At 43.0% G+C, this 16,044-nt stretch overlaps 1 protein-coding gene and 1 long non-coding RNA gene across 6 annotated transcripts in view; both read right to left on the bottom strand.

Moving 5' to 3' along the window:
- Nucleotides 1-15,427, bottom strand: part of ADAR (adenosine deaminase RNA specific) — a 41,094-nt gene extending 25,667 nt beyond the window's left edge. For all 5 annotated transcript variants that reach the window (XM_057725380.1, XM_057725387.1, XM_057725388.1 and 2 more), the window contains exon 1: nt 15,382-15,427. In XM_057725380.1, coding sequence (XP_057581363.1) covers nt 15,382-15,426 — 45 coding nt within the window. In that variant the 5' untranslated portion in view covers nt 15,427. The remainder of the gene's footprint in view (nt 1-15,381) is intronic.
- LOC130847383 (uncharacterized) lies at nt 12,583-14,477 on the bottom strand. The gene is made up of 3 exons (XR_009052152.1): nt 14,379-14,477; nt 14,184-14,275; nt 12,583-13,462 (listed from the first exon to the last, which is right to left on the bottom strand). It is a non-coding gene; the product is annotated as an uncharacterized LOC130847383 (long non-coding RNA).
- Nucleotides 15,428-16,044: the final 617 nt, after the last annotated feature.

Below are 16,044 nucleotides of genomic sequence, written 5' to 3' on the forward strand. Positions count from 1 at the left end.
GGTTAAGTCCTTTACATGCCTTATCTCCCTTTTTTGTTTTTTGTTTTGAACACGCCAGTGCCCCTGCAGTGGAAGTGTGGAGGCAGCCACTGGACGGCCAGGGAAGTCCCGCCTTATCTCCTTAATCTTCACACCTGCTCTGCCAGGTAGGCATTATTCCCAAATTACAGAAGTGGAAGCGGAGGCTCTCCAGGGGCTGTGCTGCTGTTAAATCCCGGTCTGACTGGAGAGTCACTCTACACTCCCTCAGGCTACACCTTGGCTTTCTAAAAGATAACTTTTGTTATCAACTGATTTCACGATCAGGCTTATATGTCTGCTCTATTTTGTCTAAGATGCCTAGGGAAAGAGTCTATAGATCAATCCTAATGCTCAAGAGCTCCCCTCCCCCCTCCCCTGTGAGAAATGTCTTTTTCTGTATTTAATTTCAATTTTATCCACACTGTGTGCATGCAAAATATTGCCTGCCAGTAAACAAAGGATGTTGCGGCCACGAAGCCCTCACAATACAGCCGCCCCTACAGTGAGCCCTGAGGGAATTCTGGATGGAAACATAATGCCCACCATCAAATCATCGAAGCTGTAGCCCCCCAGCCCCCTACAGTGCCGCCTGAGAAAACTGAGGATGAGAAAGCACAGGATATATCTGGTTTTCTTTAATTAACAGTAACCTTTTGATGTTCTGACTACCTGGTCTCTGTTGCAAAAGCTCCTACATATCTTGGCCCCCTTCCTCGCCTCTCTGGAGCAGTCTCTCAGAGTTATCTGAGATGCTTTGTCCTGGACTTAAGTCCCTCAGTTTTGTCCACCGAATAAAACATAACTCTCAACTTTTAGGTTGTGCATTTTTTTCAGTTGACAACTGCTTATGAGCTTTACAAGGCAGTCCCTTCACAGCGCTGTCTCCGGCTAATGCCCCTTCTCACTGTCCTCTCACTTCATTCACCCCGAGTGTTAGCCAACCCACTCCACCCCCCCCACCCCACATTTCCAGCATAGCATGCTCTTTCCCTCTCCGTGCCTTTGCACATTCTATTCCTTTACCTTGAATGTACTTCCACTGCTTCTGGTGAAAGTCTTTCAAGATCTGCTTCAATTCTAGGGAAGTTTTGCCTCACTCTGGGTTGGGGAGTGGGTGTGATTCGTGGTTCCTTATTTTGTGCTTCTCTCTTACTCAACACTTACTCCTACTAGAGCACTTTAACTATCTTCTGAAAATGCCTCATTCATTCATTTAACAGAGATTTTACTCAGCACCGAGTATGTGCCAGATACTGTGTTGAGCACTGAGGACAGGACACAAGTAAGAGTCCTGTCTCTTCGGCTAACAGTCAGCCTGGTGGGGGAGACTGATGCTTCAAATATCATCACAATGTCATGAACTACTTGTTTATACAATATATCTGCCTTTAGAGCTGTAAAGTCTTCTTGGGGCAGGGAACATCCCCACATCCCCTGCATAGTGACCTTCAGAAGGCTAGTTAGTTGACTGAATAACAGACTGCTCCGTGGAAAAAACAATGGGCAAAACAGTGGCACAGGAATGTCACAAGAGGAAATTAAAAATATCAGTACACATAAGAAACAGTGCTCAATCTCATCACGTCAGGGAAATGCAGCGCAAAGCCTCAGTGAGTGACTGTCCATCCGTCAAACAGGCACATGAACCATCTGATCAGAGCAGGTGGGAGCGAGGGTGCAGAGCACCACAGGACACTTGGGAAAGGTGTGAATATACACACCCTGCAATTCAGCAATTCCACTCCTAGACCAGGATACACACACCAGAAGTTGGCAGTTGCATTATTCATAATAGCTCCCAACCTGAAGCAACCCAAATGTTCATCAAAAGGAAAATGGGTAAATGCTGGCATGTGCCTATGACAGAATACTATACAGCAGCACACATGAAAGAACTGTAACTACATGCAACAGAGTGGCTAATTATCTAAACGCGATACTAAGTGAAAGAAGCCATATACATACTGTATGGTTCCACTTACATAAAGTTCCAAATCAGGCAAAGCAACTATAGCATACACTGCATAGAAGACAGGATGGTGGTTATCTCTAGGGAGGAAGGAGGAGTTCTGACTGGGAAGGAATGTTTGGGTGATGTTCTAGTTCTTGACTTGGGTGGTGGCTACGTATATGTCTTTCCAATAATTCATCAAGTTATACACTGCTGCTTTATGCACCTTTCTGTGTGTATGTACTGTATTTCACAATTGTGAAAGGTTAAAAACAGCAGCAAACTCTCCCTTAGCAATTTCAGCTTATCGCCCCATGTTTTATTTTTCATTTAAGTAAAATGAGTTACGTCTTACCTCTGCTTTCTTGCCTTCAAGCTAAACAATCCCAAAGCCTTTAACCCTTCTACAAGAATGATCCAGAAAAGCATTAATCACAGCTACTGTGCAGGGCAAGCTGCACCGCGGCTGCCTCCATGGCTCTGAATGCAACCTAGGATGCAGTGGTGAAGCAGGAAGGGGAGATTTGTTTCCTAAACAGAGGATCAGTTTATGCCTTGAAAGAACAACAACTGCTCTTGTCATCTAATCTCAGCAGCTCAAGTAACTGCAGACAGTCTTATTCATAACCGTTTCATCTCCTCCCCCTCATTGATTGTTTCAGCTCCCACAGGGTTGTGAGGTGGTGACGTCAGTCTTTGTGCAGTGCTACTATAGGGGCCCAACAAGTTGCATGAAGCTCTTTTAAAAATTAACCAAAAGTAACAGGTCGATTGCAGAAAATACAGAAGCAAACACCGTCAGTTACCCCTAAATCTCCACGGTTAATTCACTGGTGTCCAGCCTTGCTGTTTTCCCTGTGCGTAAAGGCTCCACAGACACACAGGCGCAGCTCTCCTAACACAGGTGCTCACCTCCCCAGAAGCCTATGAGTGTCTGCTGCCCAGCTGTGAAGTAACCCCAAATGCAGGACCTCCGCAGAACATACTACTGATACTTAGGGCTACTTGCTAACAACAGTCTAAATGATTAAGAGTTACCATCTAAAATTAGGTATTACAAAAAAAAAGCTCTCCATTCAGCACTCCGGGACATCTGGCTTCTACATAACACTGCCAAGCTCTGGCTCCACAAGTGCCTTCAGGGGCCTGGACTTCCCCAATTATGGGAAAGGACGCATTATCATCTGGCCTACTGGGTTGGTTTTAGTTTCCAGTCCCTGCTATTCTTGCTTTTAAACTATAAATATAACTGCTCGTCTGGCTTTGTAATGATTAATTTGGCTTGCTGTGGATTTTCTGTTTAACCTTACTGCGTGCAGGGATGCATATTTACAACAACAGTCTTTTTAGTCTGTAATTTCCTATAACCAGACTTTACTGCACATATGGGCTACATCCAATTGGATCATCTATCTCCCTACTGTAAAGCAGATGTCTGCAAACTCCTTCAATATTTGCTCATACAGCAGATACTGCAACAGAAATGTACTGTCTGTGAAAGTGTGCTACTGAACTTGCAACATAGTATCAAAAAAGTAATGAATTACTGAGTCATTTTAAAGTACTAGGGCACTATTTTAGACTAGGATCTGTGCATAAACTCACGGTCTTAACTCCTAGGAAGTACATAATGAGCAGTTCCTAGAGTTGCTGGGCATAAATTTATTGCCTTCTTTTTTTTGTGGTGGTTGTTTCTCTTCAGCAACCTATCATCGGGTTTTTTATTCCACTAAACAGCAACTGCCACAGCAACACAATTTTCACAATTCCCAGGGCCTTCCTATAATAACCCGATGTGCTTTGATAACCTGTAAGGCTTCCTGGGGGCAAAACAGCGAAGCTGCCCAACTGGCTGAGCAGTGCTCCACAGCTGTCCTTCTGCTGGTCTATATTCTATTGAGGTTAATGACTAGACTGGCTTTGGAAGTTACAAGAAAGCAAGAGACGCTTCAGGTACCCCCAGAAGAAACAGAGGTCTCCAGAAATGGATAAGTGCCTCTACCCAATCAAAGTTATCCAGTAAATGAAAGAAAAGTCGCATTCATCAACTATCTATAGGCATTGTGAAAAGTATTATATTTTAAAGATATATTAGTAATAATGTCAAAATGATACTACTAATAATGGCTAACGTGCCTGTGCTGAATATTTTACATGTAAGTTTAAACAGTGAATGTACATTTAGCCTCCTAACCATCCCACAGGATGACTCTACACAGCATGTGGTCTTATGCAGTAAGTCCTGACACCCTGAAACCACCTCTTCCATGGTCTGGCATGGAGCACCTGACTGACATCTAGTTTGGCTCCGCCCAGCAAAGAGGTTCAGCTGCTGGCCCACATTTGGGTTCTTCTGAGTCAGAGCCCAAGGGCGGGGACTTCACTCTCACTCTTGCCTTCTCTTCCTTCTCTCCCCTAGGGCCTAGCCTATGAGTGGCTGGGCTCAGTCCCAGCTTCCCACCAGGGCAATGTCCCCATCTCCATGGTTTGTAGGAAGCGGAGGGCACAAGTGCAGTCCTATTCTAGGCAGGCTTGAGGGCAGCCTCTGCCCCCGAGTTCTGCAGTGTTTCCTGGGAAAGTGGGCCAACTTCAGCAACAGCCAATCGCAGAAAGCTGACTTGCCAAATGGCCAATTCCCTGAATAACTGATTTACTAAACTACCATATGCTGACTTTACCTTTTGCTTTAAGCTATCTGGTCTTAGTTGACCAGTTTTTATTCTGCTTTCACAGAAGTATTAGAGGAAATGTACTCTGCCCGCCTCCCTGTAGCTGAAGAGCTGGAGACTGAGGAGAACGCTGGGGGACAGTGGGAGCGGGCAAGGTTGAGGGGCTTTTGGGGAACTGAATTTCAGTGGATTGATTTTCTGGGAATTGACCTAGAGCTATTTCCAGGTGACCGCGATCTTCTTCCCAAAGGGAATGAATGAAGTTTTGCTCTTCCTAACATATGTCTTTAAAAGCATTTCCTTCAGCATTGACAGGTGCAGAAAAATTTCCACCTACGCACATAGAGAAGGTGTGTGAAGACGTAGCAGAGAGAGATTTGAAGCCTTGAAGAGTGCAGTGATGCGGCCACAAGTCAAGCAATGCAGGTGGCCACCAGAAGCTGGAAGAGGCAAGGACCAATTCTCCCCTAGAGCCTCTGGAGGGAGCACAGCCCTGCAACACCTCAATTTTGGCCCAGTGATACTGACTTCAGATTTCTAGCCTCCAGAACTGTGAGAGAATAAATTTCTAAGGTTTTGAGCCACCAAATCTGTGGTAATTTGTTATTGCAGCTGCAGGAAACTAATACACCATCCTCAACAGGCCATGCAAATCAGGGAGCTAGCACAGACCTTGCTGTGCAGCCAGGGAGTTCTGCATTTGGGGCTATCAAGGAAAAAGGCAGAATCAGACCAGCTGGCAGGGATGACATGTGCACAGCCACAATTTCCACTTTTCAGTTAAACCAAAGAGTGCAGTCTTCTCATTACTGTCTGGCAGAATTAGAGCTTTTTGTTTTATTTGAAGAAAAGGATATTCCTGTAATACAACAAAGACTACCTATCATAAACCAACAGCCAATACCATACTTAAAATGGAATAATTAAGCATTCCCACTAAAATAAGAAATAAAATAAGGAGAGCCACCATTACCACTGCTATCTCCTCAATTCTGAGATGTACTCCAAACACTTCTGATATTGCCATGTGAACTACATGCATGTACATTATATATCAGTATATTTTGAGTACTAGCCCCTAAAAGCTATTATTAAATTGCTAGCATGTTCTTATGCTCAGTGGTCTTAGAATCAAAGAAATACGGTATTTAACATTATTTTGAAAATCCTAGCATATTCTATAACACAAAACAGAAATAAGAGGTAAACTATTAAAAAAGGAAAGAAAAACTTTATTTCCAGATGATGATATCATAACCCTAGTTGATCCAAGAAGATTAACTGAAAACTCTTAGGAGTACCATCAGTTAAGGAATATGGCTGGATATAAGAGAAATATACAAAACACAACACTTCCTTATATAAGAAATACTATATTCTTAACAGCAAATAAAACACTATAAAAGGGGAGGGAACATCTGGGTATAATCCTAAGAAAAGTGAAGAGTCTACATGTGGAAAAGTACAAAACTCTGTTGAGGAATACCTGTCCTAACTAGACGGATATGTGATGGCTGAATGCCAATTAGAGCCAAATTAAATAACTGTTTATTGCAAATTCTAATGAGGTTAGGGGCTGTAAGGAGTGGATACCTGATAAAATGATTAAAGTTCAAGTGCAAGAACAAACAGGCAAGAGTGGCCAAAATGTTTTTTAAAAAGAGGACAGCCATATTGATTAAATCAAAGCGGTACTGGTATAATACAAGAATGGTGCTATAGCCTAATAGAGCAGAATCACACACTTCCCCTGACAGACCCTAGTATGTGTCCTGATCCAATGCATAACAGGAGCCAAAAGCCGCAGCAAGGGGAAGAATTACTAGTCCATAGATGGAGCTTGACTAATTGATAGGCTTTTTGGAAAAAAAAGATCTATTTAGAGCCTTGCCTTATATTAATAAACCAAAAATAAGTTACAAATCAATTAAAGGATTCTTTGTAAAGTATTTTAAATAAAAACACTAAAAACAAAGTCTCTGTGTATGACTTCACCTGTTTCACTGCAATGGAAGACATCACAAAGGAGAAGACTGACATCTGTTCACTGCAGATACATTTTTGTACTTCAAAATAATGACATGACATTTGAAGATGTTCACAGTAAAAAGTTTTTAAAAAGACATTAATAAAAAAATGAAAACGGACAGGGAATCACAGTTACAATACATCACACACAGGACAGAGTTAATATGCACCTATGTATGTATAACGTCCACATACCTAGATAAGATAGCACGTATATATGGAGTGCTCATATGGGCCAGCACTGTAATTTATCTTTTAATTTTCACAACCACCTAATGAGAGAGGTACACTGTTAGTGTCCCCATGTTACCGTAGGGAAAGCTAAGGTGGACCACAGTTGCTCAAGATAACACAGCCAGGAACTGGCAGAGCCAGGATTCAGGCTCAGGCACTTTGGCTCCAAGAGCATGTGCTCTTGGCCATTACACGGTGCTGCCCCCACTTACACTTACACCGCAGTAGATAAAAAGCCAGCTCCCAAAGAAGGAAGTGCAAACACCTGTCAAAGGCTTGGGGAAATACTCAATCACACTTGTAATAGGATTTACGTTTTCATTCATAAAATTGGCAATTAAAAAAAACAACCCAGTGCCAGCTGGAGGGACTCCATGGCTACCTTCACAATTGATCTTAGACTCTAGGAATCCACTCTGGCCCCCTCCAAAAGGTTCTCAAAGATGGTGAGGTCACCATCACCTCCCTGCTTTAACCCTTTATTGGCTACCTGCTACTCTTGGGATAAAGGCCTGAGTCCATAACAAGGTCGGCCGCGCACTCTCTGGCCGAGCCTATCCTTTCATACTTCACAGCAGGCCCCTTCCATCCTGTTTGCCCAATAGCGACTGCAACCTTGAAAAAGCCAAGCTGCAGACTATTTTCTGCTCTAGTCCTGTTCCTATGCCAGAAGGCATATAAAGTATCCACAACCCTAGGAAGCTTCCTTCATAATCTTTATCAGTAGCTGTAGTTACACAATTGCATGATCTTTGTCTGTCTGTCCTGAGCAGTACTAGTCTTGTACCCTCAGGACCCAGAACAGTGCTTTGGCTATAAAAGGTATTCAACAAATATTTGTCAAAGGAATATACATTAATGGTTGAATGAAAGGAAGAGAAGGGCAAAAAGTAAAAACTAGGGAAAGGAGGAGAAACAGGCATTCTACCATATGGTGGTAAGACTAAGACGCTTTTTTTAACAAAGCAATTGGACAATGTATGTTAGAAGGCTTAAATATGGTTAATAACCTCATTTAATAATCAACAATCATTAATATTATAATCACATTGCTATATAATTATTAATAAGTGTAATTAACAATACAATCACAATAATCTACCTTGAGGAAGATAATCCGAAATCTAGTATGGAAATTTATGCTTGCTACAGAATTGTTTACAATAGCAAAAAACTGAAAACAGCTTTAATGCCCCAAACTAGAGACACGGTCAAGTAGATTCTGGTACAGTCATAAATTATATAATACATAAAAGTAACATTTATGAAGAGTTAATACCATGGAATATGTTTAGTTCATAGTAAGCAGAAAGGCATAAAATTTAAATAGAGACAATTTCAGCTTTGAAAAACAATATGCCTTAGTGGCAGACAGTGCTGAGTGCCTACCTAGAACTCTGCCTTCCTTTCTGAGAGAACCCTAGTTCTGTTCCCATTCCTCTGAGAAGGCCAGGCTCCCTCCCCAGACGCAGGGGTGGGGGTGGAGTGGGGCTGTGATTAGTCTAATCTAATTCGGTTTTGGCAATTCTACTCTTCTTGCCAGTGATACATGTGATACAACTCTGGCCAACAAAACACAAAGGCAGTCTATCAGGGGCTTTCTGTGGCAAAGGTTCCTCGCTGTGAATAAGTGATGTGCTGAGGATGGCAGAGTAGAGGGCTGGGACAACACTGAGTCGCTGAATAGATCTACCTTGGAACTGCCATATCTGTGGGCTAACCTGCACAGCATTGCACAAAAGACACCGAAATGTTAATGATGATATCTGAGAGGTAGGGTTAACATGGATTTTATTCATGTTAATAGTTTCTTCAATTTTTAAGTTTTCTATGATAAAGCATCTGTTGGAAGGCTGTTTGGCAGTTTCTTCTAAGGCTAAATATGCAAACACCCTGTGACTCAGCCCCTATACTTCTAGGTACTTACCACAAGGAAAATGAAAAGAAATGGCCACAAAAAGACTTAATACAAGAATGTTTACAGAACCAGGGGTAGGGAGAAGGGGAAAGGGGGAGTTGTTTAATGGGTGCAGAGTTTCAGATTTGCAAAATGAAAAAGTTCTGGAGATCTGTTTTACCATGTGAATATACATAATACTGCTGAACTACACTTAAAAATGGTTAATTTGGTAAAATTTTGTGGTTTTTACCACAATTAAAAAAAGAAGAAAAAAAAAGAATGTTCACAGAGCTTTATTCTTGACAGCTGCAAAATGGAAACAACCCCAAAGTCCACCAACTGATGAATGAATACACAACTAATACAGTGGATACTGACACATGCAACATGGTTGAACCTCACTAAAAGAAGCCACACACAAAGTACATATTGTATAGTTCCATGTATATGACATTTTAGAACAGGCAAAACTGATCTATGGTAATAGATTTCAGAACAGTGGTTGCCTTTGGGAATAGTGACGACTAGAAAGGTACATGAGGGAGCTTTGCGGGGTGATGGAAACCCTTTATTTTCTTGATTTGGATGGTGATTAAATGGGTATATGTGTTTGTGAAAATTCACTGAATGGTATTCAATGAATACCATATCATATTCATAAAATGTGTTTATCGTATATAATTATACCTCAAAAAGAGCCTTAGGGAAATGGTGAGACGATGGAACTGGAAGAGATTAAGTTCATCATCTTGGCCATACATTGAGTTGTTAGCAGAACAAGAGTGCTTCTTTAAACCAGATCAACAACAACAGAGAAATATTTCATGCAGCAATTTATAGAAATGCTTAAGAACACTAAAATGATGAGAATTATACATATATTTAAACTCAGTTTTGTGGAGCAAGCTTTGATATTCTGCTAAATTTAAAAAAGGAAAAATAAGTGATACATACACACTTATGTATCTTTTTCACACTAATGTATCTTTAAAACAAAACATAGTCCTTTAGCTAATTAAAACTGCTTTTATTTAAAACATTGCACAATATTTTCATCAAATATCTTGTTAAAATCTGAAATAAAACTGAACATTGGCTTTTTAAAGTCATATGTCAAAAAGCAAACCTTCAGAACACAGAATGAAAAAAAATATTTTTAAGTTTACAAGCAAAGGAAGAAATCAAAAAGAACAAAATTTGTCTACAGAAGAAAAACAGGTTCTGTATATTTAATGATAAAGCCAAAATTAGATGGCAACCAGCTAGAAGAATATTTACAACAAATGAGTTTTTTGTTTTTTACAATGAGCACATACTCATATTTTTTATAGAATTTGTATAATTTATAAAAAAAAATCACTTAGACACAGTAAGTCAATAGGCAAAATCAGGAATTCACAGAATTTTTGAAATGGCCATAAAAATGGTTAATAAGCCTATGCCAAAAAAAGTTCAAACTTAACCGTAACAAAAAAATGCAAATTAAAATGAGATACTGGTTTTCAATTTAGCTAAGATTTTCCTCTTTCAGTTAAAACACCCAGTCCTGGAGAAGGCAGGGTGAGACAGAGGCACAGCGAATGGTCAGCCATTGCAGTGCAAACTCTCACTTTTTAGGAAGCAAATGAGGACTAAGAACTACAAGAAGGTATTACAGCTGCGTAGAAGTAGGGCCCAGATGTTTGGGGCTGCATGTGGGGTTAAACAACACACCTCAAGCCTCTAAATGTATGAGAACTACTTTTTTGTGTGTTAAAAGAAGAAGCAAAAGGGTACACCCCCTCCACGTTTTTTGTTGGGGGGTGGGTGTGGCATGGGTAGGGCTCCCTGAAGATGAGGCACAGCAATAACCAGGAAGACAGATGTGGGTTTGGGCCCTCCCTGGCACTGGGTGGAAGATCAACACCCAAGCAGCCCCTGTCCTGAAGGACAGACTGCACTCTGGACCACAAGCCCCCCAAGAGGCTCTGCCACTCACCCCAAGGCAGGGTGCTACTGCTGGGGAGCAGCGGTGGGTGCCGCAGAAGCACCTTGAAGACGGCTATGGAAAAGTCAAGGTGCAGATCAGCAGGTAGAACAGGGCTGCATCTGGGTGAAAACCAAACAATAACAAGATGGAGTGTATCGTATTTAATAGCTATGACTATAAAAGCTTAAGAAAAGGCAAGGGAGGAGACACACACCAAGCTATGAGTAGTAGCCGTATCTCTGGAGGGTGAGATGAGCTGGATGGAGAGGCGTCTCACTTCTTTTATAATTTTCTGATTTGGATTTTTGTTTTTAGCCCCTTTTGAGTGTTTCAGTATTTAAAAAGAAAAAAGTTTTTGAAGTTCACAACTCCTGATTCCCAAACTCCACTCAAAGAACGAGCTGTTAAGGGACTTAAAACTATGGCTGGCACATGGTAAGCACTCAAGGAGATGTTTTAAAGATAAATACTCTAAGAAAAAAAAAAGACTCCAACTATGAAAAAAGCCTTAATATACAACCTATCATAGTTCAAAAGGGTTTGAGGGGGATGAAATATCTCACAGGGTGGAATTTCCAGGTGGGTGCTCCTTGGGGCCTGACCCTTCACCTCTGCAGGTTCAGTTGCACATGGGCAGAGAGGTTCTGCCTTCCCGGGACGGCACCCACAGTACTTGTATTTACAGACATTTACAGTGAGAACTGTATCTGTCATGCAGATTGAATCCTCTCAACATGGAGGCAGCGTTTTCTCTCTGTGGGCAGATTTTCATTCATTCATTCAAACATTTATTAAGCACACACTATGTGCCAGGCACCGTGGTAGGCTCTAGAGATACAGCAGTAAATGAAACAAAAATTCCTTTCCTCATTATTTTCATGAAGCTGATGTTTTAGTGAGAAGACAGGTAACAAATAAAATATACAAGGTCAACTGCTTGTAAGTGCTAAGAAGAAAAATAATGCAGCTAAGAAGCAGGTAAGGAATACAAAGCAAAGAGCACCTCTGCCTTCAAGGGGCTCTCAGTCTAGTGGAGAACTGACCAGAAGATAGACAGTAATCAAACAGAAATAAAATCTACAATAGAAGGTTGTGCTCAGGGGTGTACGCGACCTCCTCATTGATGGAGGTCAAGGGAGGCTTCTGGGAAGAGAAACATGACCTCAATCCAAAAGGAAGTCAGTCAAACAAAACAGCGCGTGTGTGTGCACGCATGCGTGAGCGCGAGCACGCGACCTAAACAGCAGATGCAAAGGCGTGCAAGGGATAAAAAGAATGTGATCGATGCCACAACAAAATAACAACACATGACGGACAAAACCAGGTGGATCCATTCCAGTTGGAAGGCTCTGGAAAGGCCTCAAGAAGTGGGATAGGAGCACACGTACGTCAGCACATACGCCTATGCCTACACACACATTTGCAGTAATCATTTGTTGTTTTCACCTGCCTACTACCTCTGTACTTCTCCATCCCATGTGGCTAAGGAGGGAAATTTTACTCCTTCATCTCAAAAGTGAGCTTGTGACACAGACCTGTCTAATCATGGTATCCCTAGATCCTTGTCCACATGATTAGTTTACAATGCTAGAAGAGAGCTATAAGGTTATAGGCTTGGGGCTGCCAGGAGTCACCTTTTTCAGTATGTATGGAGAAAACAGCAGGAAAAAATGAAGGCAATAAACAAAAAGAAGCAGAGAAAGGCAGGGCGAAGAGAGTCTTCATGACATCATTTCAGGCTCATGATCCAGCCATGCCTGAAGCTCACCTTTGGACCTCCTAGTTAAATGATCAACCCTTTTTTGCTTACGTTAGCTTACGTTAGGTTTCTGCCATTTGCAATTAGATTAATATACCCCTTCTGGGGAAAGAACTTCACTCTGTGTGTGGTGGTGGGGTACAAAGGGAAAGGGAGGATAAATTATGTTAAAGGATCTCTCCCATTAAGTTTGATAAACATGATGAAATAGGTGACTTTAAGGCATCTGGGACGGTATAGAAGCAGCAATGAGAGCTCCTTGAGTGGAGGAACTGAGAGTTTACTTTTCACAATCTATGTGGATGGGTTATATAAACCTTCTGAGTTCCTAATAATTCACTATACAGCCCTAAGTCATCTTCAGACTGGGAACCAACACAGAATAGCTGAGCAAAACCACCAAGAATATCATCTGTTCAAAACCCGTTTACTATTCCCACATTAATGCACATCCGTCACAGATCTTTCTCAAATACTTAATTTTGTGACAAATTTAATATTTTGAACTCTTTATCCCTAATACCAAACAATCATCCAGTGTTCTCCAGGAAACTTCATTCAAGCAGCTGTACCTACTATGGTCCAAGTCTAACAGATGTTATAGCGAAATAAACTGCTGTATCTCAAGAGATCACTGCAGAAGCCCCAAAGCGCAGATCCTGTTGTACACATATTTGAAAACTCAAGTCAGTTAATCTTTAAATCCATGAATCAGAAAGATGCTCATATTACACCATGTTACAGTATAAAAACAGCTAGCTTAAAGGAAACTGTGTGTGTTAAGCAATGGGTCTCCTTCTGGAGGAAGTAATAATACCTCAAGATTTTTTCTTCTTTCCACAGACATTTACCAAATACCTACTGTGTGCCCATGAGCCTTTCCTTTTTCTCTGGGTGAAAAGGCCAAATCTTGGTTCACATCTGGACAATGCTGGGTAAAGTGTAAAATAAAAGATAATTTATCACTGGACGATTTGAGATGTTATTCTTACAGCAAACACTGGCCCTCTAAACTCTGCTTATGCCTCCCTTCCCCCACTACACCAGGCTCACACCACCAGGACTCTAGTGACTGAGAAATAATAAGACCCAAACCCCACATAGCCTGAAGACTTCGGTTCAAGTTCCAGCTCTGCCATTAACTAGTGTCAGGAACTTGGATGAGCTCACCTTCTGCATCTGTAAAATGGGGATAATACTTCCTACAGCACTGGGTTGCTGGAGGGATTAAATAAATTAGTGTTTGTAAAGAGCTTGGGACAGTGTCACACATACACTGCATATGTTCAATAAAGAGGAGCTATAATTAAGAGAATAAAGTGAGGCTTTAACCTCTTTCCAATTCAAAATTTTATGGTCTATTGTAGAGAGATTATGGGTTTTGAGTCTCCCCACCCCCACCTCAAGTCTGCTTTATCATATCTGGCAGAATAGGAAATATCCAGAATAGTAAAAAGTTCCCCTGCTTTTCAAGCAGCTGTACCAATGGGAAACCTTCAGCAAGGGAGCAAGTTCAAGTCATGGGTGCTGGGCCCTTACTAATAATAGATTGACACTTCACACTCTGACAACAACCTTGCAAGGTAGGTATAATTATCCTCATTTTGTAGATAAGACCAAGTAGGAGTAGAAAGGTTAAATAACTCACTCACTGTCACACAGCTGGCAAAGGCAGACCTGACTTCCAAAGTTCATGCCCTCTTTCCACTCTATTCCCTGCCTCCCATGGAGAAAGCACACCCAACTGTTTGTGAAAAAATGAAATAATGGAAAAGATATTTCAGGATCTCTGGAACGACAGGAACGGGCCTTCTTTAGTCAAGAAAGAAACTGGCATCATCATTCACATTTGCTCAACAATTTGTTGCTCCTGCTTTCTCGGTTCCCAACGACTCGTGCTAGCAATCCGGCCTTCCCCTCGGATAACAGCCACTGTGTAGGCCTCTGCGTGCAAATATCCTCCCTTAGCAGCTTAGACTCTGTTCCCTCCCTAACCGCAGGCTGGGACACCCCCACACGGCGTTGAAAATCCAATGACAGGTACGTATCCCTTTCTGAAAGGCAAGTTTCCCAAACTCTCACACCAACACAGCACACCTGAGGCAGCCTTACCCTCTAGCGGGGCCCAAGAATCAAGGCAAGGAGATGAAGGAAGGGGAGGTGACGCAACTAGGCCTCCTGCACCAGGACCAGACCGAGGCGGAGCGCAGTGGCCGTGACCCCGCAGTGGGCTCTCCAGGGCGGACGCCTACGCCTTGCCCGTGTAAAGGCACGCCAAGGACGGCGGATATTATCCCAGGGATGAGGCGCGGGCCTGTGCAGTCAGGGCAGAGGGCGCAGGCAGGCGCGGACCTGAACGAGTCCCCGGCGCCTCGCTCTCCAGTCACTCTCCCCCGGGCGAGGGAGTTGGCGAGAAAGAGACAAGGGCCTTTGGTACCCAGCTGTTCGGCTCCGGCGGGCACGAGCGCCAGAGCATCCGTGCGCAGCCTCTGCCGCCCACACCCGCGCACACCCGGGAGCACAAACACACGCGCACAAGCGCTCGGGCCCCCGCGCCTGCCTCCCCGCAAGGCTGCCGAGCCCCGCCGCCGCCCGCGACCCCCGCCTGCCCACCTGGCCCTGCGCCCACCCTCAGAGCCCACCGGGCGCCCTGCGTTCCCCCCCTTGCAGGAGCGCCCGACACTGGAGCGGCGGCGCGAGCCGGGCGTTCAGGCCACAGGAGGGGATGCCGGAGAAGGGAGAAGCCTCTTACCGGGTCCTGTAATTCTCCGGGACACAGCGCGACACCAGAGACTGCCACTGCCGCCGGGACCCTCCCCCCGCCCTCCCCCACCACGTAGCCCTCTCTACCTTCAGTCGGGAATCAATGGCCGGGTCGCGGAGTGGTGACATCATTGGCGCGCCGGGCGTGGGAGGGAGCACCACGTGATTCCTGCCTCTTTTGTTTGCGTCCTAGTTAAGCTAGGATTTGGTTGCTGCCTTCCTGGGGTTTCTCCTGATCTGCTGATGGCGTTGTTGTAGGCACGGTGGGGAGTAGGTACTTGGGTTTGGGATGCAACGTTTTTGCTCATGGCCTTGGTTAAACGCCTCAGTCTTTTATAACGTAGTTGGGCCGGAAGGCCTGGGACGGTATGTGGGTACCGTCTTTTTTTTTTTTTAAGTGGGTGATGAGTACACAAAATTAGTTAATAATAGCCTATAATCAGTAGTCCTTGAATGGCACGTTCAAATTAAATTTTTTTTAAATGTTATAGTGAACATCACCTTTAACTCGCCCATTTTGCCACCCCAACCGAGAACTAAAATATTATCAATAATTTTAATCTACTTATAAGTGGTCCCTATCCTCTACCACTGCCTTCCCCTCAGAAATAACCTCCATCCTGACTTGTGTTTACACAGCTTTTATAGTGCTTTAATTTCTTTTCACATTTATATGCATTATTAAACTATATTAGAGTTTTTATAGTTTTGTGTGTGTGTGTTTGAACTTTCATCTAATGTTCTGGACTT

The sequence above is a fragment of the Hippopotamus amphibius genome, chromosome 1, assembly GCF_030028045.1.
Source record: "Hippopotamus amphibius kiboko isolate mHipAmp2 chromosome 1, mHipAmp2.hap2, whole genome shotgun sequence".
In the NCBI taxonomy this organism is placed as follows: Eukaryota; Metazoa; Chordata; class Mammalia; order Artiodactyla; family Hippopotamidae; genus Hippopotamus; species Hippopotamus amphibius.